The sequence below is a fragment of the Dryas octopetala genome, chromosome 1 (assembly GCF_963921425.1).
Source record: "Dryas octopetala chromosome 1, drDryOcto1.1, whole genome shotgun sequence".
Taxonomy (NCBI): Eukaryota; Viridiplantae; Streptophyta; class Magnoliopsida; order Rosales; family Rosaceae; genus Dryas; species Dryas octopetala.
The window spans coordinates 23,068,985-23,093,390 of record NC_141366.1 but is presented as its reverse complement, the minus strand read 5'-3'; the positions used below and the strand labels follow the sequence as shown (position 1 = coordinate 23,093,390).

The 24,406-nt window shown below is 36.5% G+C and overlaps 2 protein-coding genes across 3 annotated transcripts; both read left to right on the top strand.

Annotated features, from left to right (window-relative positions):
• Nucleotides 1-2,602: 2,602 nt before the first annotated feature.
• Nucleotides 2,603-12,066, top strand: FRS3 (FAR1-related sequence 3). Of its 2 annotated transcripts, XM_086246392.1 has the most exons (7): nucleotides 2,603-2,778; nucleotides 2,873-2,915; nucleotides 3,352-5,697; nucleotides 5,792-5,881; nucleotides 6,176-6,325; nucleotides 9,641-9,757; nucleotides 11,551-12,066. In XM_086246392.1, the coding sequence occupies exons 3-7, from the start codon at nucleotides 3,457-3,459 to the stop codon at nucleotides 11,593-11,595; spliced, it is 2,643 nt and encodes an 880-aa protein (XP_086102518.1). In that variant the 5' UTR covers nucleotides 2,603-2,778; nucleotides 2,873-2,915; nucleotides 3,352-3,456; the 3' UTR covers nucleotides 11,596-12,066. The 2 variants fall into 2 exon arrangements, with proteins under 2 accessions (XP_086102518.1, XP_086102513.1); XM_086246387.1 differs by having other exon boundaries at nucleotides 2,603-2,915.
• A 10,795-nt stretch (nucleotides 12,067-22,861) lies between these two features.
• LOC147299227 (uncharacterized) lies at nucleotides 22,862-23,758 on the top strand. Its single transcript, XM_086229775.1, has one exon. The coding sequence runs from the start codon at nucleotides 22,862-22,864 to the stop codon at nucleotides 23,756-23,758; it is 897 nt and encodes a 298-aa protein (XP_086085901.1).
• Nucleotides 23,759-24,406: the final 648 nt, after the last annotated feature.

Here is a 24,406-nt window from a genome sequence, read left to right as displayed (position 1 = left end):
GCCAACTCTTTGTCAAACCATGCACGGTAGTATGTCACATCCATCCTATAATATTGCTTCATTTGATTAATAATGTCTTTTAATTTAATTAACCTTGAATTTTTACGAATTTGGTCGTTAAAAACTGAACATATTAAAGTACTGTTCATCATACCATTTTTTGAGTCACGAAAGAGGCTACAGCTAGTATGAACATTTTCCAATTTTCTAATGTAGACAAAATTATTTGAAAAGGCTATACTTATACACACACCATGGATATCCATCAGATTTGTGCTTACAGCAGACCGCAATGACACGTTTTTTTATCATTAGCTACATACTTAAATTTGAAACCAACTTCTATAGCATACTTGAGCAACTTAAGACAGTAGGAGTACCAGCCATATGATATGAATCAGAAGATAGGAATCACGCATGTCGACTTATGTCATCTAGAATTTATGAGACATGCTATTCTCTCCCGATTTTGTAATCAACTGGTGGTGCGGATGGTGGTAAAGAAACTCTGAAAGCCACGAAACGTCGTCATTTTCGACCTTTCCAATTAAGGTACTGCTTGTTGCATTCTATTTCTGTTTAGTTTTACCATTAAGCAATCAAACACAGCCCCAAAGTTGGAAAACCTTGAAATTTACATCCTTTATAAATCGTAGTGTCTATTATCAAACTTTGTTCTTGTTTTGTCTTACCTTGTATTCTCTTTTCTTGATGTATGTCACTCAAAAATGTACATGTACTTTATACTTTGTGTATCAGTGTTTGTGTGTGTGTGTGTGTATGGGAAATGAACATTAATTTCACCAAAAAGGTTGTTTTGACTATTGTAACAATTAAGGTTGGTTAACATTTTTTGACAAAAAAAGGTTGGTTATCATTTGATGATAATTCAAAATTCTAGTACTAAGAAACGTGACTCGTGAGAACTAGCTTGAAAGTCCAGCCCACCTTATCATAAAATCCTAGGTCCGAACCTGATCACAACCATCCAAATGGTATTTCAAGCGTGTAATGCCTCAACTTTGAAAAGTATAATGATAAAATATGCATGTGGTTCCATACTTATTGCTTTCTACAGAAGTGGCATATTTCCATGCTCGATCCATCCTAGTAGTTCCACTACTACTCGTCATTTGAAATCTAACACTTAATATCATATAATTAAGGATTAAATATAAAAATAGTCCATAAACTTTACAGTACATCGCAATTTGGTCCACTAACTATATAAAGTGTCAATTTAGTTCACGAACTTTTTAAGTTGTACAAAAGCAGTACAAACGTTAACTTCCATCGAAAAATTTAACGGAAACTGGTCATGTGCACAACAAGTTACCACATTTTCAGGGGCATTTCAATCCGTTCATCACATTTTCATGTGATCAATTCCGTTAATTTTCGGATGAAAGTTAACGTTTGTACTGCTTTGGTAAAACTTGAAAAATTCGTGAACCAAATTGACTTTTTTTTATAGTTGGCCAAATTAAGAATCAATGTAAAGTTCGTGGACTATTTTTGTATTTAACCCTATAATTAATTGTATAACAGCTTAAGTGTATAGCTTATACAATAAACATGCTAACAACAGTAAGGTTATATAGTATTTAATTGTAAAACTTTAATTAAAAAAAGGCATGTCCAACACTCCAACATAAAAATATACCATAAACAATAAAGCTTTTTTTAAAAAATAAATAACAAATCTATAATAAAATAAAATAAATAAATAACAAACCTATAATCAAACAATAAACTATATAAGAGGAAATTACAGATTTAGTCCAGTTATTTTATACCTAGTTCAATTTTGGTCCACAATTTTTTTTAAGTTCTATTTTGGTCCATTAATTGTCCCACTTGTTCAGTAAAGGTCCAGATTTGTTTTCTCAAATTTGGTCTGCCTTTTACCCTATTAAATCTCACCCAAATTCAGCAAACATATACTTGTTTCAAAGTTATGCATTTTTTCTTTACAACCATATAAAGATCATTCAAATTAGAGTTCTAAAACTTAAGATAATTGACCCCAAAGTAGGGTACCCGAAACTGCCAATTTTTCAAACTTCACCTAATCTCAATTCTCTTAGATTCTAATACTCCAAATTTGTTTTTATGACTAATAAATGATGAAATATAACTTATACTCCAATTATAATTCAAGAAAACACAACCCAAATGACTTAAAGTCACAAATCTGGACTTTTATTGAACAAATAAAACAATTAGTGGACTAAAACAGAACTTAAAAAAGATCGTGGACCAAAATTGAACTAGGTATAAAATAAGTGGACCAAATCTGTAATTTCCTCAACTATATAAATACAAGTATTATCAGATTTAAAAAAAAACACACACAAAACCATCATACATTCTCTTATTTATTAATATTAGAATGTTAATTTCTATTAAATGATAATGTAGAATTGAGAATTTTTAAGAGTAAATAAAAAATTCTTAAAAAAAAAAAAAACTAGTAAAATGCCCCAAATTAAATGTGTTTATGTTTAATGTTTTTTAAAACCACTAGTTGTATAATTGTAGTCTTGTAGTACAAAGTTGGAGCCCGTACCCAAAACCAGCTGATCAATAAGTCCCAACACCCAATAAATCATCTCCTGCCTTCTCTTCTGTCGTTCTAACTTCTATCCCTTTTGCACAAACACCAGTGACCAGACGGGAGAGAGAGACAGAGAGACAGAGACAGGGACCGAAAAAGAGGAGGAGGCTCACCTTCACAAAGCTCGATCACAGCTGCTGATTGATGTTCCTGCTCAAAGTGTGGGTGTCGAAACTCTCATAATTTGGTGCAATTTATTAAGAGTTTTTGTTTGGGGTTGAATGGTAGATGAGATTCCTTTTGGGTTTTCTGTAGGCTGTGTATTCACAGTGTCGACAATAAGGGCTGAGATGTAAAGGTATGTCATTTCTTCTTATTCAATTATTGGGTTTTGATAAACAAATGTTAATTCATTGATTAGGTTTCTGAATTAGTAGATGGGTATGGAAAATTAGGGTTAATTTGGCTTAATTTCTCATTCTTCCCCCTCTTTTTTTTTTTTTTTCAATTTTTTGGTCTGATTTTCGGTGATTTCGGTACAATATCGGGGATTTCCGATATTTACCAAAATTATCGTCGATATCCGGGATACGGGTGAAGATTTTGCTTCACCCCCTATCGGTATCGCCGACTCCAAATAGCAACATTTAGGAATGTCGGCCGATATTTTGAACACTTTAGATACCCAGATATATATATATATATATGTGTGTGTGTGTGTGTGTGTATTTATGCGAATATATTTTTTTTATGGCTCAACTATGAACCAGTTGTGTGGTCGGCATTCTGTGCAGATTGAACTACTATTGCTCAGTATTAATAAAACACATGGGGCTGTGCTATTTAATTAGCTCAAAAAATAAGTATTATATTCTTTAGTATTACACAGTGGGTTTAATATGGATGTTGAAGTGATTGATGTGGAAGGGATGGGGCATCGTGGAATGGCAGATGATGGTGATGCTGAACGTAGTGAAGATGGGGAAGTGAATAATGCTGAAAATTCTGAGGCTCATGATGAGGATGGGATTTCCGAGCCATACATGGGAATGGAATTTAATTCGGAAGATGCTGCCAAGACCTTCTATGACGAATATGCCAGACGTTTGGGTTTTAGCTGTAAAGTTGGTCAATCTAGTCGCTCTAAACCTGATGGGACAACCATTTCTCGGGAGTTTGTATGTGGCCGAGAGGGTTTAAAAAGAAGGCATGCTGATAGTTGTGACGCAATGCTTAGGATAGAGTTGAAGGGTCAAGACAAGTGGGTATCAACCAAATTTGTGAAGGAGCATAGCCATGCATTAATGAGTCCTAGTAAAGTGCATTACCTTCGGCCTCGCCGACATTTTGCTGGTGCTGCGAAGAACGCGTCTGAAACTTATCAAGGGGTAGAGATTGTTCCCAGTGGTGTTATGTATGTCTCCATGGATGGAAACCGTGCCTCTGTAGAGAAAAACCGTGTAGTTAGGAATATTCCATCTGCAGAATCAATTCGGTCAGTCAAGAATGCTGCAACAATGAATTATGCTGTTAGGCCTTGTAGTCAAAGGAGGACACTAGGGAGGGATGCACAGAATTTGCTCGAGTATTTCAAGAAAATGCAGGCGGAGAACCCTGGTTTCTTTTATGCAATACAACTTGATGACGATAATCACATGGCTAACGTGTTCTGGGCAGATGCTAGGTCAAGAACAGCTTACTGTCATTTTGGTGATGCTGTTACCCTAGATACTACGTACAGAGTCAATCAGTATAGAGTGCCATTTGCTCCATTTACAGGAGTGAACCATCATGGTCAAACGGTTTTGTTTGGTTGTGCATTACTTCTAGATGATTCAGAAGCATCTTTTATTTGGTTGTTCAAGACATTCCTTACAGCAATGAATGATTGCCCTCCTGCGTCTATTATGACTGATCAAGACAAAGCCATACAGACAGCAGTTTCTCAGGTGTTTCCAGAAGTCCGCCACTGCATTAGCAAGTGGCATGTTTTAAGAGAAGGTCAGGAAAGGTTGGCTCATGTATGTCATGCACATCCCAATTTTCAGGTGGAACTTTATAATTGTATCAATTTGACTGAAACTATCGAGGAGTTTGAATTGTCTTGGGATTCTATCCTTGATAAATATGACCTTAGGAGAAATGATTGGCTTCAATCGTTATATAGTGCTCGTGCTCAATGGGTGCCTGTGTATTTCCGAGATTCCTTTTTTGCTGCTATATCTCCTAATCAAGGGTACGATGGTTCTTTTTTTGAAGGCTATGTAAATCAACAGACCATGTTACCAATGTTCTTTAGGCAGTATGAAAGAGCCTTAGAGAACTGGTTTGAAAGGGAAATAGAAGCAGACTTTGATACAATTTGCACAACGCCGGTATTGAGAACACCATCACCCATGGAGAAACAGGCAGCCAATCTTTATACAAGAAAAATTTTTGCAAAATTCCAAGAAGAGCTAGTTGAGACTTTTGTGTATACAGCAAATAGGATTGAAGGTGATGGAGCTATTAGCACATTCAGGGTTGCAAAATTTGAGGATGACCACAAGGCATACATCGTTACATTAAACTATCCTGAGATGAGAGCTAACTGTAGTTGTCAAATGTTTGAGTATTCAGGCATTCTCTGTAGACATGTTTTGACAGTCTTTACCGTAACAAATGTTCTTACATTGCCATCCCATTACATTTTGAAACGATGGACAAGAAATGCAAAGAATGGAACTAGAATAGATGAACGTAGTAGTGAGTTACATGGCCAAGAGTCTCTGACTTTACGATACAACAATCTGTGTCGGGAAGCCATTAGATATGCGGAGGATGGGGCAACCACTACAGAAACTTATAATGCAGCAATGACTGCTCTTAGAGATAGTGGGAAGAAGGTTTCCGTTGTGAAGAAAAATGTAGCTAAAGTTGCACCTCCTAGTTCTCAGGTTAGTGGGACTGGCTATGATGACAAGAAAAACTCTATATCAACTTCAGATATGACCCCTTTGTTGTGGCCACGACAAGATGAAGTAATGAAGCGATTTAATCTTAATGATGCTGGTGCACCTGCTCAAACTGTTTCTGATCTGAATTTGCCACGAATGGCCCCTGTGTCTCTTCACCGGGATGATGGTACTCCTGAGAACATGGTATGGGAAGGGATTCTTTGCTTTAATTATGTTCTTCCATATATCGTTTTGTTCTGAGTGCAAGTTAATGGTATTGATCTGGGCTTTTCTGTAGGTGGTCCTCCCGTGTCTAAAGTCAATGACTTGGGTCATGGAGAATAAGAATTCAACACCAGGAAATAGAGTAGCTGTCATTAACCTGAAGGTACGTGTATGACAAAGTGAAACCATAAAACAAGTTGTGATTTTTGTATCATCAAATTAGCTCAAGTTGGCAGTGCTGTAGCCCAGATATCACTGTATTTGTGCATGAAATCTTTATAATTTTTTTGAGGTTATTTAGGTCATTTTGTAGATATCTGATTTGTTCTACTTAATTGTGACCTATAGGATTGGGCTAGTGGAATGCTGTGCTTTAAACTCCCACAGCATAGTTTACAGAGCAAGAGTGTTTTTTTCCCTTCTCTTATTTTTTAAACTTCACTTATAACCTCTGCAGTTGCAAGATTATAGCAGGACTCCATCAGCAGAATCAGAGGTTAAGTTTCAGCTTTCAAGGGTATCATTGGAGCCAATGTTAAGGTCTATGGCCTACATCAGTGACCAGCTCTCAACACCAGCTAATAAGGTTGCTGTTATAAATTTGAAGGTACGAGAATCAAAATTTCAAACCTGTCTCTCAGACTTGCCCCAACTGTTTGATGAGCTATTTTTCTTATGCTTACGTTGTTTGTGTTTATTCTAAATTCCTTTTCCCCCCTTTTGGGTATAGCCAAGGGTTTTGCATTGGAACAACCCTTTGTGTTATTAGTTAAATATACTTAATGCACTCAGAATTGGGTCTTCTGCAACCGGAATGATAGTTTGTTCAAAATTCCGTAGATTGCATTAAAAATGTTTGGCCAGCTTTATCTCTCATTTAAATAATAGTGTCGGCTCATTTTGATGCCCTTGGAAAGACATTTTCAGGGCCTTTCTGTGTTCTGTGTTGTTTCTGTTAGAATATAAAACAATCAACATAATTTATCATGGTATCAAAGAAAGAATCCACATGTTGGGCTCTAGTGGCATAGAGAAGATCCAAATGTGAGGGGGTGTTAGAAAATAAAAAATTGTGTAAGGGAGCTTCGGAGAGCATTGATCATCTTTTTCTTCATAATCCAGTGGTTTTGAGACTGCTGTATAATCTGTTTCATGTTGCTAGCTTAAGTTGAGTGCTGTCCTCTTCCCGCAATTCTTTATTGAAGAGAGTTATTGTGCTTTTGGTGGAGGGGAGAAGGCAAAGTTCTTGTGAAGATGCAGTGTGTTAGTGATTTACAGGTGATATGGATGGATTTTAGGCCTTGATTTTTTTCCGGGTTCCGTGACTGGCCTTTCTTTATAATATGGATTGGGAAGCTGCCTTTTCTTAGGCTTTTTGTCTGTAGTTTGGCTGGTTACTTTTCTGTTTTCTGTTGGGATGGGTTCTGTTTTGTTATTTGTTGTGTTCTTGATTTTCTGTTTCTGGCGGTTTGAAGGTTGCTTCTTTTGTGGACTGCTGGCCCATTTTGATTGCACTTCCCATTTAATTTTATTCGTTCTGTTTCTTACAAACATTTTTGGAGTGGGCGGTGTTTTTCCTCCCTACAATAGAAAATAAAATAATTTTTATCAATATCAAAGAATCTCAACAAGGATTTTCCCATCTTATGCAATTCCTTCTTTGTTAGATTGTGCCAATTATGGCATGGATGGTTAAAATGGCTGTAAAATATTTCTACATATATCTGTACTTCAGAGGAAAAAAAAGGGTCAATGAAAAATTTTCATGTGTCTCCATTGTGTCAATTATGGGGAAGCTGTTGCAATGATTTGTTGGACATGGTTGCAGATAGGTCAGTGGAGCCATACTACAATTGTTGTATTGGAATACATGAAGTCGTTGCCTATTTCATTGGTTGTACAACATTGGTGTTAGTGGAGTGGAACATAAACTAGTACATCACAAGATGCAATAAGAAGATATAAGAAATACACCATTTAATTAGAGACTTCATAGGAATGGATGGAGTGGGAGATACATGAGGATGAAATGGGAACTGCAACATATAATTTTTTACGTTTTGCACCTTTTGAAACCCCAAAACCTACTAGTTTCCCAAACCCTTTTCTCCTATTAATCTTGATTCTAGCACTACCAAATCTTTGAAAAAGTTTCCGCCTAGAAAAACTCTGCAAACCTTTTTTTTTTCTCTCTCTCTCTCTCTCTCTCTCTCTCTCACACACACACACACACACACACACTCACTCATCAAATCCCTTTGAAAACATGAAATTTAATCCTTATTGATAACTTTTGTTGGTTTACCATTGTTCCTAAAGGCTTAAGCTATTAGGATGTGGACCAACAAATGTTTATATTCCAAACCTCCCCCTCTATGTGGGACTCCTCCCACCATTAAATAGCACAACAATTTAGAATTCAATTTATATTGAGAGGTTGAAATTACGAGGATACTCTGATACTGTGATAAGTTTGTTGGTTTACCATAGTTCCCATAAAGCTTGAACTGTTAGGATGTGGGATAACTGTTTATGTTCTGACACTTATTAATTTGAAGTTCTCAAATCAACCCTCTTAAATATAAATCTTACAACTAAAAGCCGTAAGCCCACGTATGTTTATTATTATTACTTTTTTGGATAGGAAATCAAAATTTTACAGAAAGAGGGAAACAAAGTACAAAAGGAGATGGACAAGAAGGCCATCTGAATCATACCACCGAGAAGAAAACATACCAAGCCATGCGTAGACCAAAACCAAACCAACCAAAATAATACAAGTAGTCACACTTGGTACAGAACCCCAGACCAGTCAAAATGAATGGCACCTACGCTGATTTGAGGAAATTTTCCTTTTCTATTTGGAAAGAGAGGCTTTCCCCATGTTTTAAACTTTCAAGTTCCTGAATTATTTTATTTCAGCAGAGAGCTCCCATGGTCTTTCAATCAACTGCTCTTGCATTTATTATCTCTCAATCCCGTTGGTCCTTAGTATTTTTTTTCCTTCTCAAATCATCAAAAGGGTTTATTTTCTTTTTCTAAATTTAAATTTATCACTTTATACTATTCTCTATCTGCAAACATGTTGTTATATGCTTTTACTATGAAGAAAATGCATTTTGGATTTTGTTTCTTTTTTTTTTTTTTTTTTTTTTTTCTGGGTTAAGGAAGAAGATAATTCAAAATTTCAGTAGCATGAACTTCACTCATAATAGGGATTCTCTCTCTCTCTCTCTCTCTCTCTCTCTCTCTCTCTCTCTCCCCCTCGTATAACATGTTGTTATAAGATTTTGTTAGCTCTTCAAGGGGTGGTGAGATAAGGCTCCAAAAATATGTTTATGTCATTGTACTAAAGAGTTCTATGGTTTTCTTATCTGACTGTTGGTACATAAGGAGTTTATCATCCTAGGATTAAGTCATTGGTGGGATCAAGTGAGCTCAGATCTGGAGAACAGGGATGGGGCTATCTGTGAAATACTAAACTGGAAGTGAGGAATTTGACTTTGAATACCTGTCAGCTAGGCATCAACATTATTTTATTTCGAGTGACTTTCTGCTGGTTCTTGTTCTGCTAGCAGTAGTTAATATGTTTGCATGTGCATATATGCATCGTGGTGCCTGTTTGCTCCATGCAGAAATTCATTATATACTTCATGTAGGAAACATTTAATTTAGGATAATTTATTTATTATATCTAGCTGATTGTATGATACAGAGTGCATCCTTGTCCCGTTCTTTCCAAAGGAGGAAAACAAATCTGTATGCTTTTCTTTCATATATATTTTGTTTTAATTAGATGATAGGAGTGGAAATCCCTTTGATCTGAGAGAATGGAAATCTCCATGATTGAGAAGGGTTCTGTTGTCCCTTTTACTTTTAATTGTTTGATAGATTAATATGACTTTTGTCCCAATTTCTTCAGCTTCAAGACACAGAGACAACTTCAGGGGAGTCAGAGGTTAAGTTTCAAGTGTCTAGGGATACATTAGGTGCCATGCTAAGATCAATGGCCTATATCCGTGAGCAGCTTTCAAGTGCTGTAAGCATTCTCTACCAATTCTCATTTTGATATTTATCATTTTCAGTGTATCGGCTACATTTATTCTGTTTTAAGGATTACAAAAATGTTCTGAAATGTTTATGTTCCCTAGTAAATGACTACTAGAATCAACATTTAGTGTGCGCTTACAAGTAGCTTACAAACCAAATTGTTTCCAAAACATTTAGGATGCACAATGGAAAGAGCATAACATTTATAAGCCCAAAGTGAAGAGAAAACCTATCCAATCATAGAAATAGTTCTGTGGTTTCCTTTTACTTGATGAACATCTTGCATGCGTATTCTCCCAATCTCATTGCTACTATGGAATTGGGGGCGAGGCATTATATTGAACCAAAGTATTTTACATTTTGACTGCAGGAGCACTATGCCTATGAATCATGTGGCAATATCTTTTTGATAGGTAACATAAAATTGTTTTAAATAAAGGAAAATGAATTAAACTAAAGCGAATATTCTTAAAATGTTTGGGTTTTATAGTTAAATGACCCAAATTGAAAATCACTATGGAAAAATGACTTCTTTTTTTCAAAAGTTAGAAAACTAACCCTTTCTGCATTGTAGATAGGCGACAATACATTCATCTCAACCATCTCAACCCACAGCTCGACACATGTAATACGAGTATAATGGTACTATCCTTGCAAAAAGGGGTTAACTTCTAACCTTTGAAAAAATGAGCAATTTTTGCATAGTGATTTTTATTTTAGGTTATTTCACTATAAACCCAAATGTTTTGACAATGATACCCAAAAGATTCTAAAATCTTATGCTTTCCCATAGAAAATCCACTTTCTCCACCTTAGTTTAGCATCAAAGATTCGTGTGCAACCCGACAGTGTATTTATGGTCTAGTACTACAATATATAATGATTATGCTTACTCCCATCACATTAATTATAAAAACCATAGGAAATACATGAAAATCATTCTCAAGGAGCTGCTCAAGTTCCTTGAGTCGCATAATACAATGAACGATGACAGACGAGGTAAACTATTGAAACGTTGAAGATACAGTTACTGGTGAGTCGAATATATCATAATTAGTAGACTTTTCATGCAATGAGGAACCATAGCAAAGAAGTTTCTTAGAGAAGGAAAAATGAGACGACAGTGAGAAGAGATGATAGATTTGTGTGTGTGTGAGAGAGAGAGAGAGGTGAATGGGAAAACAAAAACAAAAACCTGACCATACGGGTGCTGTGTTTTCTCTCCTGTAGGGGTGAACGGGAAAAGATTTCATGAATAGACAAACCAATACATAGAATTCGTGGTGCATTTATCTTGGATAAGACAATATTACAGCCCTCTGTTATGGAATTCTGATTCTCCCTTATATCTGTGCATTATACTAAATGAATGGATTGCTTGTGCATGCTTGAAATATGCGTACACAGAGAATGTAGTGTATCTTTGAGGACATAGAATGTCCAGTTGGTATTTTTTAATTTTTTTTATCTTGAAATATGCAGCTGTAGAACTACCCTTTCAGTTGTCTTTTTGGATGGTGCAAAACAGGAATGTGCATAGTAGAGATAGATTCATAGAGTTGATAAATTTACTACACGTGTAGATATATACCTTGCATATAGTGGTGTTTTTTCCTTCCCCTTATTAATTTAATGGACTTGGATTGCTGTTTTGCAACTATTTCAAGTAGGAAATTTCATGGAAATCTTATTCATCTTTCTCCATATATTGATCTTATGTTGAGTGATTACTCGTTGGTTCTGTTTTTACTGTCTTATTCATGGAAAAGTTTAAATTGGCAGGCTGAGGTCCAGTCAGAGTCTCTATCAAAAAAGCAGCGAAAGTAGGGGCATTGTATTAGTTTATACTTACCACACTGTAACCCTTAGGTGCATCTTCATGGGGAAAGGTGACCACACAGCAAGTTCGTGATGCTTGCAGTTGCTACATTTATCTTTGCATAGCCCTCCTTTCCTTTATGTGTAAGCTTGTTGTCAACATATTTGTACATGTATCGAATCAAATTTGAGAAACCAAAGCATCAGACAGATTTGATAGGACACCCAGAATTAGAGAGTAACATTGTTTGAACTGCTTGTTCAAGATTATCTTCAATAGGAATTGGTAGGGTTATTTCTGATAGCCGTAAGCTGGTATGGCAATTTCTTTCTGATGCAGTTCCCAGCTATTGGCACCATTTCAGAGTCATATGATAAAGGGAACTAAAAGCTGATTGGTGAAATTTGATCCACATCTTTTGTTTTGTTTCTTTTTTCCCTCTGGGTGGTATAATATCATAGAAAATGGTTTCTTTATCATGGAATGAATTTCATCACCCCTTGTGATTATGTCATAAGTTCTTTTTAAGTTTTCTTCTACTTGTAGGTTCAATAGGTTTAGTATTAACAAGTGGCTTGACTTAATTTAGTGAGTTTGATTTCCCTCAAGTAGCGTAGCTTTGTCATAAATCCTGGGATCCTTGTCTTGTTTTAAAAATTAAAAGCAAATGGATGAGGAAAACACTAGATAATTGTCAAAAATGTTTGTAAGTACTTGAGGAGGACTGAGGACCTCTTTGGGTACCTCTTCCTTGTCTAGGAGGAGAAGAATTACAAGTGGATTTGGTCCATATAATGTAGGGGTGGGTTCGGTACGGTTATCGAACCGGAAACCCCAAACCGGTGTACCGACTGAACCCCCTAGTTGCCCATTTTGGTTACCGAGTTTGGTATTGAAATGTCGGTAAAATGACACTCGGTTGGATCGGCATACTTGGTCGGCACGATTCGAATTGGGCCCTGATAGAATCGTGCCCTGACCGGCGACAATGAGGGAGATGCAACATAGGCGAGCGGTGACAGAGATCGGAAAAGGAGCGTAGAGAAAGGGAGAAGAGAGAGAGAGATTGCATAGAGGAGAGAGAGCGATCACAAAGAGAGAGGAGAGAGGATTGCAAAGAGGGAGAAAATAGAGAAAGAGAGAGAATGAGTGAGAAAGATAGAGAGAGGCGGTTGAGTAAGAGTGATCGCCGAAAGGAATGAGAGGGAGAGATCACAGAAAGGGAGAAGAGAGGGAAAGAGAGATAAAGAGAGAGTTTGTGTTTTTTAACTTTTAGTGAGTTTGGTTGTTTTAAGGTAAAACTTTTAACTTTTAAGCTTTGGATTGTGTTTTAGGGTTTGGTTGTTTTAATTTTAACTTTTAACTTCTAACTAATAAATAATAATATATAAACTAATTGTACACCCCTAGGCCCTAGTCTTCAATGGCTTATCATTTATTAAAAAAATAATTGTACATAATACAAAATAATATCATTCCTCTTAATCATTATATTTTATATTCTTAGAAAAAAAATGTAGTATAGTTTGGGGTTTGGACTTTGGAGTTTTGGAGTTTTTACTTTTTAAGTTTTTAATATATTACATATGTTTTAAAACATATTTTATAATTTATTTAATACATTTCTATACCCTAAATTTAAAATTCTTTTCTATATAATTTGTGTAATACATTTCTATACATATCTATAATTTATATAAAATATTTATATAGACTATAGTTATTAGTTATATATCAACTATGAATTATTGAATTATTATCAATACTAAACATTTCTATAGATTATAGTTATTAGTTTTAGACTAAACATTTATATAGACCATAGTTATTAGTTATAGACTATATCATATTATACCATACTAAACATTTTTATAGACTATAGTTATTAGTTATATACCAAGTTATCAACTATGAATTATTAAATTATTATCAATTATAGTCTTAGGGTATGTGCATGGTATATTAGTATAGGATATAAGCCTTATAAGATATATATAGGATTTAAAAATTTTTAAATACACAATAGGGTTTAGGGTATGAGATATAGGAATAGGATATAAGATTTAGAATACACCCATTTTTTTTCTTTTTGCACACCATTTTCTCCTACACACTTTTTACCAATTTTTAAAATATAAAATTTCTTTTTGACACACCCCTCTTATGACCAAAATACCACAATCTCACTGATATGTCTAAATTTCTCCTTACACACCCTCTCAACCCAAACACTACACACTCCCACAAACACATCTACACTACACACCCTGCCTACCCCACCCCACCCCACAACCAACCAACCAACACACATCTCACATTGCACACACTCAGCCTCACACCTCACCGGCAACCCAGCCCACCATTGCCGACACCCACCTCCGACTTCATCACCTCCATCATCGCCGTCGTCATCGTCGTCGTGAACGCCATTAGTGGTCTCATCACATTTCTGCCACCCATATCCCTACCATAGCCATTGGAAGTGAGTATGTCCTAACCTAAATTTTTTTATTTAAATGTAAATCTAATACTTTTTTTTATCTAATTTCAATTAGTTAATCCATCCCAATACCGTTTTCATCAGTTTAAAATGATTTGGAGTGAGGATTTTCGGGTTTTTTTGTTTTTTTGATTTCGCAGCTCGTTCGGCACTGGTATGCTGAACGAATTCATTTCATTCGGCAGTTAGCTATCGAATGAAATCAATTGGTTCGACAGTACTTTACCAAACGAATCCAAAAATTCAGTTTTAAATATTTTGGTTTGACAGGTGACTGTCGAACAATATATATTGGTTCGACAACCATCTGCCGAACAGTTGATAATTGTTTGACGAGCAACTGCCGAACCACCTGTGTTGATTTTTTTATTTTTTTTGCTTTTGAAAAATCTTATATTTGTTAAAACAATTTTCAATTTCTTGTTTGAAAATATAGGTATGAATAGAAGAAGAGGAAGACGTGGTGCATCTTCGTCTAGAGGGGAAGTCCCCGATGTTGCCGATGATGTCGATGTTGGACATGTGCACTAAACACGACCCATAGCTTCTGGGCGAAAAAGGCTAGTAGAAGCACGAGCTAGTCGTGAAGCAGATCCTGAAGAAGCTGAGGTTCAGGTTGAGGATTATAATGAGAATAATCTCAACGAGCTTGCTGACCTTTTCCCTGTTGAGGAGTTATAGAACTCACGTAGCTGCTGCCATTTGGAATAACGAGGTATGATCTTTAACAATTGGTATTATATGCTTGTGTAACTTGCAGTAATAATGAGTGAATTTTTTTTGTTATGTTTGAATTAGGAACGAGATCCTTTAAGGTGCATGTCCAAAACCACCAAGCTTGGTGAGTGAAAGTTGTGGGCCAGAACAGATAATGACCGGTTGAAAGGATATGTCATTAATTATGGGTTGACATCACTGGTTCAGTATTCTTACCGTACAGTTGATAAAGTGTTGGTGTCCGCTTTTGTTGAGAGGTGGCATCCGGAGACTAATACATTCCACCTGCCTTTTGGTGAGATGACCATCACACTAGATGACGTAGCCAACATTTTAGGCATTCCGATTGGTGATGCACCAGTGGCTACACTTATTGAGGATAACATTGATTCTGAATATCTACTAATTGCATTTTTAGGAGTTAGTAGGGATCAGGCATCAGAGCAGTTGATAGATTTTGGTGGTGAGTATGTACGATTAGAGTGATTACGTACGTGCTTTAGTGATGTCACTGATAGCGACTCTGAGCATGAAATCCAGTGTGCAGCCCAAGCGTATTTGTTGTATTTATTGGGTTGTACCCTTTTTGTAGATAAGATTGGCACAAGGGTACAAGTCCAATATCTCAGACTGCTCACTAACCTTGATACCGTTAACCATTATGCATGGGGCGCTGGATGCTTAGCTTGGTTGTTTAGGCAGTTTGGATTTGCCTCTTAAGCTGGTGTTAAGAAAATTGGCGGTTATATGACACTTTTAGAGGCTTGGGTGTACGAGCACATGCAGACCATTCAGTCCATCATATGATATGAATTATTCTGAGAATTCACCTCGTGCGGTCTGTTGGACTCCAAGGCGGGATAGTGAAAGTGATCTTGAAGCGGTTCAGTCACAATATTATTACCACCAGAACATCTATGCCACTCAAAGTATTTGTGTTCAGGTAACTTACTTAGCAAATATTGTATTTCGGTTTTTCCAGCCTTCTCTTTCACCCTATGGCGGTGTCTGACATTGTATATTGTTTTGATTGTTGTTGTATTCGAATAATCTCTTTCCTTTAAGATGATCAAAATCTGCTTTGGTTTCTCTAAACTCTTAGACATATCCACCAATAAAGATATCTCTGTTTCAAATAATCTCCCCACAAATGAATGTCCTTCACCAGTAACTAAAACTTTATGGTTATGCACTCCACATACCACACTTAGCTTCCATTCATACTCATTACCAGTTTGCACACACTTTAATGAGAAGGGGCATCCACATCTTTTTGTAATAGAGTCCCTACCATCCTTAGGATGCTTTACTATACAACTATCGGCATCATACTTGGATGACCTATGGAGACCACTTCGTTCGCAACTAAGGAACACTCTAGCTTTCTTCTTCCCCACCCCTGCTGCATTGGACCTCATAATGACAATGACTATGTTGTTCATTCTTCCTTATGCACGTGCCCAATTAACCAATGCATCCCTCGAATGAAATATTTACACATATAATTTACATTATTCACATTTCAACTATATTTACAACATATATTTTCCAAATAAAAAATTGATACCTCGTTTGTTGTGAATTCATTACTATAGTCACGTGAGTCTTCAGTCAAAACCTTGGCCTCGACCTCGGCCCCAATGTAGTCCTCAACCTTGTTGTTTCAAGTAGAAGCACCACCATATTACTCATATTGTTCATCGTCCTACACACAAAACATGGAAATGATGTTAAAACAGTGTGTTCGGTAGAAGGTTACCGAAAAAAATGAATCTGTTCAGTAGTAATCTGCCGAACCAATAACCTTCGTTCGACAGTTGACTACCGAACAAGATCAATTTTACATAAATAAAAAAATTCATTCGACAGATGTCTTCCGAACATATGTAAAACTTTCGGTAGATTACTGTCGAAATTTGTAAGTTTATTCGGCGAACAGTCACCGAATGGATTTTTTTAAATTTTTTTTCTAATTTTCATTCGGCAGGTAACCACCGAATATATTAGTTTTGTTCAGTACTCATTTATCGAACAATTGAGAAAAGTTCAGTACTGGTTCGCCGAACGAACTGCGAACATAAAATAGAAAACACGAAAAAAAAAAAAAACACAAAAAATTACTATTATACCTCGTCTGAAGGCGAATAAGGGACAAGTGAAAGCTCTATTCATGAAAACTAATATGTATTTCTACAATATTATTTCCTATATGTAACCAAGAGAGAAAACTTAGGATTTAATGGAGGAAAGATGAAGAAATGAGGTTATGAGAGGAGGGGGTGTGCAATGAGAGTTTTAGGATTATTGTGGTTGGAGTTTAAGAGTGTTAGGTTGGGTGTATAAGAGTGTTGGGTTGGCTGTGTAAGGAGAGTTTTTTTTTTTTCAAATAATAAAGGTTGTCCTTTTTGGTCATTTCTCTTTGTGTCAAGTAGGTAAATTCACAAATTAAGTTGTTAGGGGTATGCAAAAAGAAAAAAAAAAAGTTGTGCAAATAGCAACTCTCTTAGTTTATAGTTATATGGTATAAATTGTTTAGCATATGGTATAATATTAGGGTTTATGGTATATTTAATTAGTTTTTATATAAAAATATATTATATAAATTATTAATTATAGGGTTTAGGGTTTATAAATTTATAAATTTATATATTTTTTATATAAATTATAGAAATGTATATAAATGTATTATAAAAATGTATTTTAGGGTATAGAAAAGTATAAAAATGTAATATTTAAATTAAATGTTATATATACTCGGTTCGGTTCGGTTCGGTAAACCAATGATTCTAGGATCTGAGAACTGAAACTGGAACCAAACATACCGGTTCGGTTGGCAAACCGATATCTCGGTACGGTTCCTCTCTTGTACGGTTATTCTCGGCATCAGTTGGAGCGGTTTCGGGTATGGTCTCAGTTTTTCGATCAAACTAACCAAACCTTAATATAATGCATTGTCAAAGCAATGGAAGAAAAGTACAAACTACTTTGGATATTGACTTCGGGATACGTCTTTACTGTGGATGGAGGCACAAATAGCTAGTGTAAGAAAAGTACTACAATAAGTTCCAACTTGAGTATTTGGTCCATATAATCGGATCGGTAACCAAACTGACGGGGTTCACCGACATTCGATCCGATATGCATCGAAAGACAATTTTGGATGCCAACACCAATCTGATGAGCGACAGTCGGTGGCATCGACTTTTCGGTCGAAATCAGAATTAAATGGGCTTTTCGAATATAGCTAAAATGGGCCAATTTGGCCCCAAAGTTGAAGTTTTTTTAAGGGCTTAGGCCTAAAATGACAAATTTTTTGAAGAAAACCAGGACTCATTTTAGTCATTTTTCCTTACCAAAATCCAAATGGTCCAAAGTGACAATTTCAAAAAGAAAGCACAATAAGAATTGAGAAAGGTAGAAAATAGTCAAAGACTCAAAGCACAATGTGTCAATGACTCATAACTTGTCATTTCATTTTGGGCCACAAGTCACAAGTCACAATAATGTTCCATTTCATTTCTCTTTGAAAAACCAGAATTCATAATTCACATAACCATTTTATCTCACAAAGTAAAATCAAATAATCAATGATTAACCATTGGTCCATTTCACAAACTGAAAAAAAAAAAAAAAAAAGAATCATAAGTTCATAAGAATAATAACCATTTGGTCCATTTTAGTATTTCATAAAGCACAAACTTAACCATTTCACAACCTAAAATCATAGTAAAAAATCCAGCACCAAATCACTTTCACAGTTTCACACTACCTTACAAGCTTACTAATACCTTACATACAGGTAACAAGCTTACATTAATATAACATTACTTAACCAAATAACAAAACCAAAACCTTAGAGGCTTAAAGCCTTAAACAGTTTAAAAATTAAACACTTAAACAGTTAAACAACCTTAAAGGCTTTAAGTAATTACTAATTATTACATAACTCAAATAAAATAACAAACCACAAACAAATTAAGTAACTAACGAAATAATAAATATGAGTTCATAAACTAAATAAAAGCAATATAAATCCATAATTCAGAAACCAAGGAAAACATGAGTTCATGAATTTGATACCAACAGACAACAGTCCAAGTTGTCCAACACACTTCACTGCCATAGGCATTGGTAGCATGGCAGATTCATTGGCAGTCTGGCAGACTTGGCAGTGGCACTCTCAACTTCTGGAACCTCGACTTAATACTGAACCTACATAGAAAGATGGCAAAAAAAAACAACAAAATACATAAGAACAAGTTGAACAACTTCCAAAAAAAAAAAAACATAAACAAAACACAAAATTAAACAAAAACATAGTAATATATGCTTCCATTTCTTTATGTTCCTTGTAGAAAAGGTCTTCATCAATTGGTTCCTTGTAGAAGTCAAAATCCTCTGCCCTAAGCCAATCACTAGTACACACAAGTGCCTCTACCATTTCAGGAGTCAAAGAATCCCTAAAAGGATCCACAACCCTCTTGCCTAGGCTAAATGCATTCTCACTAGTAGCAACTGTTGAACTTGAATCCTTGGCAATTTTTGAAAGGATTAGATATTTTGATTGACTACATTTCCACCAATCCAACAACTTGAAACTTTGGTTCAATGGGGACTCAAAAGGATCAGATAGGTATTTATCCACTTCATTGGATATCTCCATAAGTTGCTTCTCCTTCTTTTATTGCATAAGTTCCCTTACCAACAAAGCATTAGCATTATCACAATCAGCCTCAACGTCAACACTTCTTGGACATCATACATTTGAGTCTCAACGCTAGTACCACTACCAGCCCCCCTATACTCCTTATACAATGTATGCAAGCATTTTTTTCTCAATCCACAAATCTCCTCTATTTCACTAGGAGTTGATCCTAGATTTTCTAAAACTTATTTTCACCATTTGGAGTCTAGGGTTTAGTACATTGGCAACAAAAACTAACAGGTTCACCTTCTCAAAGCTCCCCCAATACTTGTCAAATTTCAACAGCATAGAAGTTGCCACACCTTGCAAAACAGGATCTCTATCATCTTTTTTCTTCTTCTCTATTTCCACATGAATTCCAATCATTTGATTGAAAAGTACATCCGATGTACTGGTTTTGGTTGCACTCAATTTCAAGGTTGTATTTTAAAATTTCTTGAGAAAATGCACAAAGGATTGTGCCTTTGCCCAATCAGTTTCTATAGGAGGCCTCACTCTCTTCATAAACTTCTCCCCTCCCGGAACTCTCTTGTCCTTACTCACCTTCTCCTTCTCTTGAAAATAGGCAACAAAAGGTGCAGACTCCTCACCCATCCTATTAAACACTATCTTATACCTTATTGCACTTTCAAGCATCTTATAAGTGGAATTCCACCTTGTTGTTACATCCAAGGGCACTGTTGCCATCTTATCCTTCTTTAATAAGATGACAAAATCCTTAAACTTGTCCAACCTGGCAGGGGATGAGTGAAGGTACTTGACACAGTTCCTAATCCCCTCAATTGATCCCCCAAGCTCCTTCAATCCATCCTTAACAATTGAGTTAAGGATGTGACAAGCACACCTCAAGTGCAAGAACTCCCCATCAAACAAAAGTGTTTGCAATTTCTTAAACCTCTTTTTCATGAAATCAACAGCCAAATCATTTGAAAAAGTATTATCTACTGAAATTGTAAAGACCTTGTCTATTTCCCAATTGTTCAAGCACCCTTCTAAGGCCTTCCACAGTGGTGAGCTTAAGCTTGAGAGTGAGAGTGGGAGGAAACTCTCAGTTTGTCTACAATAGGCCGGAGTAATGAGAGTGAGGGTGAGTGAGAGCTTGAGTTGAGGGCGAGGGGAGGGTCCAGCTGAGAGTGAGAGTGTGTGAGTTTTTATTTAAGTGGGCCCCACCAGCATGCGAAAAGATAATGAAGGGCTTTTGAGAAATTCAAAAAGCTGAAGCTGAGTCTGGAATTTTGACAGAAGCTAGGGGCAAATCAGTACATGCGGAGGGATGGAATAAAGTGGCCGACAGTCCACTATTCACCACAGCAGCTGTCTGCCACTTGCCAGGACGCGCGCTTGACGCACACGGGTGGCCACGATCTTCTGCCTGTTGCAGATCAACGGTCACCAATAAAGCCCGGTTTCAATTTTAAAAAAATAAAATCCTAGCCAGCAACACGTGGCAGTGTCTGGAGGCTCATATGAGTGTATCCGTTGGAGATCAACGGCTACAATTAATTGACTGTTATAATGTAATTAAAAATACAAAAAAAAATTTGAAAAAATATTTAAAAATTCTAAAAAATTTATAATGGCTATTTCATCACTTTTCCTATAAATTGAGCATTCACACCTCATTTTTTCACACATCTATCTATCCAATTCATTCATTTTATCAATCTATTCAAATCACCTTACTTTTCCTATAAAATTCTTTTTTTCCAATCGTGGAATGCAAAGAGAAAGAATTGGTCCAATGAAGAAGAGGTAGCGCTTGTTGAAGCTTGGATAGAAAATTCGGAAGATTGTGAAATCGGATCCAATCAAAGAAACATGGAATTTGGAATAAAGTGGACAATCAATTTATTCAGAGATATCCTCTCGCCGTGAGGAATGGGCGACAAATTGGGGCGGTCATGGCTCACTTCAAGAAAATAGGACAAGCCACCTCGAAATATCATAAATGTATCTTGGCGGCCGAACGATCACGCACTAGCGGGCAAAATTAAAATTGATACGGTGAGTTTTGTTAATTAAACTCAAATATTTTTGTTAATTAAATTCACATATTTTCGTTTGATCAATATGTGTGTATTCTATTTCAAATTGTGTGTACTTTATTTTTGCTAGTTAAACTCAAATATATTTGATAATTAAATTCACATATTTATGATTGATCAATATGTGTGTACTTTATTTTTGCTAGTTAAACTCAAATATATTTGATAATTAAATTCACATATTTATGATTGATCAATATGTGTGTACTATATTTCAAATTGTGTGTACTTTATTTTTACTAGTTAAACTCAAATATATTTGATAATTAAATTCACATATTTATGTTTGATCAATATGTATGTACTATATTTCAAATTGTGTATACTTTTTTTTTATAGTTAATTCACATATGTGTGTACCATTTATAATTCATTAATTTGTTTTCATATTACTAAGTGAACTTTGCCAACGCACGATACCAAGCAACAAACTCAGGAAATCGTCCTTTTGCTTGGCACCATTGTTTTGCTAAGATACAACACTTTGTGAAGTGGCAACATGCACAAACCGACACCCCCACTGAAGAAGATACAGAAGCTGAAGTGGTTCAATTGAGCGCGGATGAGGATGCCCCGGCTTTTCAACCACTTAGCGGTAGTCGCCCGAGGCCACCTGGCAGAAACAACTCCAAGAGGGCCAAGCAAGTTGATACTAACGATGATGACCTTGCCGATAGTATCAGGTTTCTTTGCGAAGGGCAGAAGAACATAGCTGCTTCACGCGACCGATTGATCAAAGAGCACACCGATTTTAAACAAAAGCAGCAAGATTATGAGGTCATGGGCAAGGACCTCACCACCATGCATGGAGAACAATGAGCGTTTTGGGAGGCACGACAACGTGAAATTTTGGCGAGGTGGAATGCAAGTGCTGCTAACGAGGCCAATCAGGGCACGTCAAGCTCGGGAGGGTACTTCCCCAACACTGACTTTTCACAATATGACTAATGTGTCATTGTTTTTCCAACCATGTTTGTCGTGTACTTTATGTATGCATTTTATTATGAATTAAAATAAAATACCCTTTTATTAAATATGTCTCGGATTCCTTTACTTTTCCAAGATGATAAGATAGCCTATTATGACTGATGATAAGATTCTGATTCGTTTAACTTTCCAAGATGATAAGATTCTGATTCATTTAACTTTCCAAGATGATAAGATTTTGATTCGTTTAACTGTCCAAGATGATAAGATTCTGATTCGTTTACATTATCACACCTAGTCTATAAATTTCACCATGTAGTGCCTTCACCAATTCACCCTGTTTAGTAATCGCAGAAAATTCGTTTACACTCTACTTCAGAATGTCTACCCCCAACGATTATTATTCAGATGAAGAGATGTTTCAGGCACAACTAGACATGTACGATGACCAGCTCGCAAATATGACAGCGTGTGCCATGACTGCTTACCGACGATATACACAACGAAGTCAAAGAAGGCCAATACATGGAGGCACATCCCAACCACGACGATATATCTCTCGAGACCAACAACTAGGCCATGGTCTTATTATGAGCAACTATTTCGACCCTGGAGCAAGATATACTGAAGAGATGTTCCGACGGCGCTATCGGATGAAGAAATCACTGTTCCTAAAGATGATGCAAGATGTGTGCAACAAAGATGACTACTTCCAACAAAGACAAGACGCTGCTGGAAGATGGGGCTGCACGCCAGAGCAAAAGCTGACTTCGGTCATGAGAATGCTTTCCGCTGGGTACTCGGCTGATGCCCCAGACGAGGGCTTCCAAATTGCCCAAACCACAGTGCTGGAGTCATTCAAGAAGTTCATAAGAGTTATTCCGGAGGTGTACGGAGCGGAATACCTCTGCACACCAACAGTGGCTGATCTCCAACGGCTATTGCGTAAGGCTAAAAAAAGAGGATTCCTAGGTATGCTAGGGAGTCTAGATTGCATGCATTGGGAATGGAAAAATTGCCCAATAGGACAACAAGGGGCATATCAAGGCCATTATCACACCCCAACTGTGATATTAGAGGCAGTTTCCGGGTACGACACGTGGATTTGGCATGCTAATTTTGGTTTTCCAGGGAGCAACAATGACATCAACGTATTGGATGGCTCACACCTTTTTGATGATGAGGAGCAGATGCGAAACCATCAGATCAAGTATAAGGTTAATGGCAATGACTACATAATGGGGTATTATCTAGTGGACCGGATCTACCCCAAATGAGCCACGCTTATACAAACAATAACGAATCCGGTAGGAGAGGCAAGTCAGCTATTTGCAAGATATCAAGAGTCCTACCGGAAAGATGTCGAGAGGGCGTTCGGGATTCTGAGGGCTAGATGGGAGATTCTAAAAAAGCCCGCCAGAGGATGGAAAGCCAATGATCTGGGCTATATTATGAAGACATGCATAATTTTGCACAACATGATCATTGAGGACGAGCGTCCAGAGAACGAGGACGATGAATCAGACGATGACATTGACCACGTTCAAAAAAGTATCTCCCGGGCTGTGGCACGGTATGACACTAAACCATATGATGGAGGCCAAAGTTATCAGCCAATTCTTTTAGAGCAACGGCTTTCCCGGGTTAGGTTGATACGGTCAACAGCACTCCACCAGCAACTGAAGAATGATTTGAACCAGCACCTTTGGACGCAAGAAGGAAGTCGTGGCCAATCACGACGCCGACGCTGGCGATGAACGCCGAAATGTTGAAGATGTCTCCAATACCATTGTGTGTTTGTTTGTGTTTGTGTTTGTGGCTGTCGTTTTGTATTTGTTTGTGTTTATTTTTTGTTTTATTTGTTTATGTTTATTTGTGTTTGTTTGTGTTTGTCTTAAATTTTCTTGTTTTATGTTGGTGAAATG

What these genes read in the sequence shown, in the direction of transcription:
- FRS3 (XM_086246392.1), top strand. Translation starts at nt 3,457, where the DNA reads ATGGATGTTGAAGTGATTGATGTGGAAGGGATGGGGCATCGTGGAATG. An exon ending in TAGCTGTCATTAACCTGAAG is followed by an intron (nt 5,882 to 6,175) that starts GTACGTGTATGA and finishes TAACCTCTGCAG; the next exon opens with TTGCAAGATTATAGCAGGAC. An exon ending in TTGCTGTTATAAATTTGAAG is followed by an intron (nt 6,326 to 9,640) that starts GTACGAGAATCA and finishes CAATTTCTTCAG; the next exon opens with CTTCAAGACACAGAGACAAC.
- LOC147299227 (XM_086229775.1), top strand. Translation starts at nt 22,862, where the DNA reads ATGTCTACCCCCAACGATTATTATTCAGATGAAGAGATGTTTCAGGCA.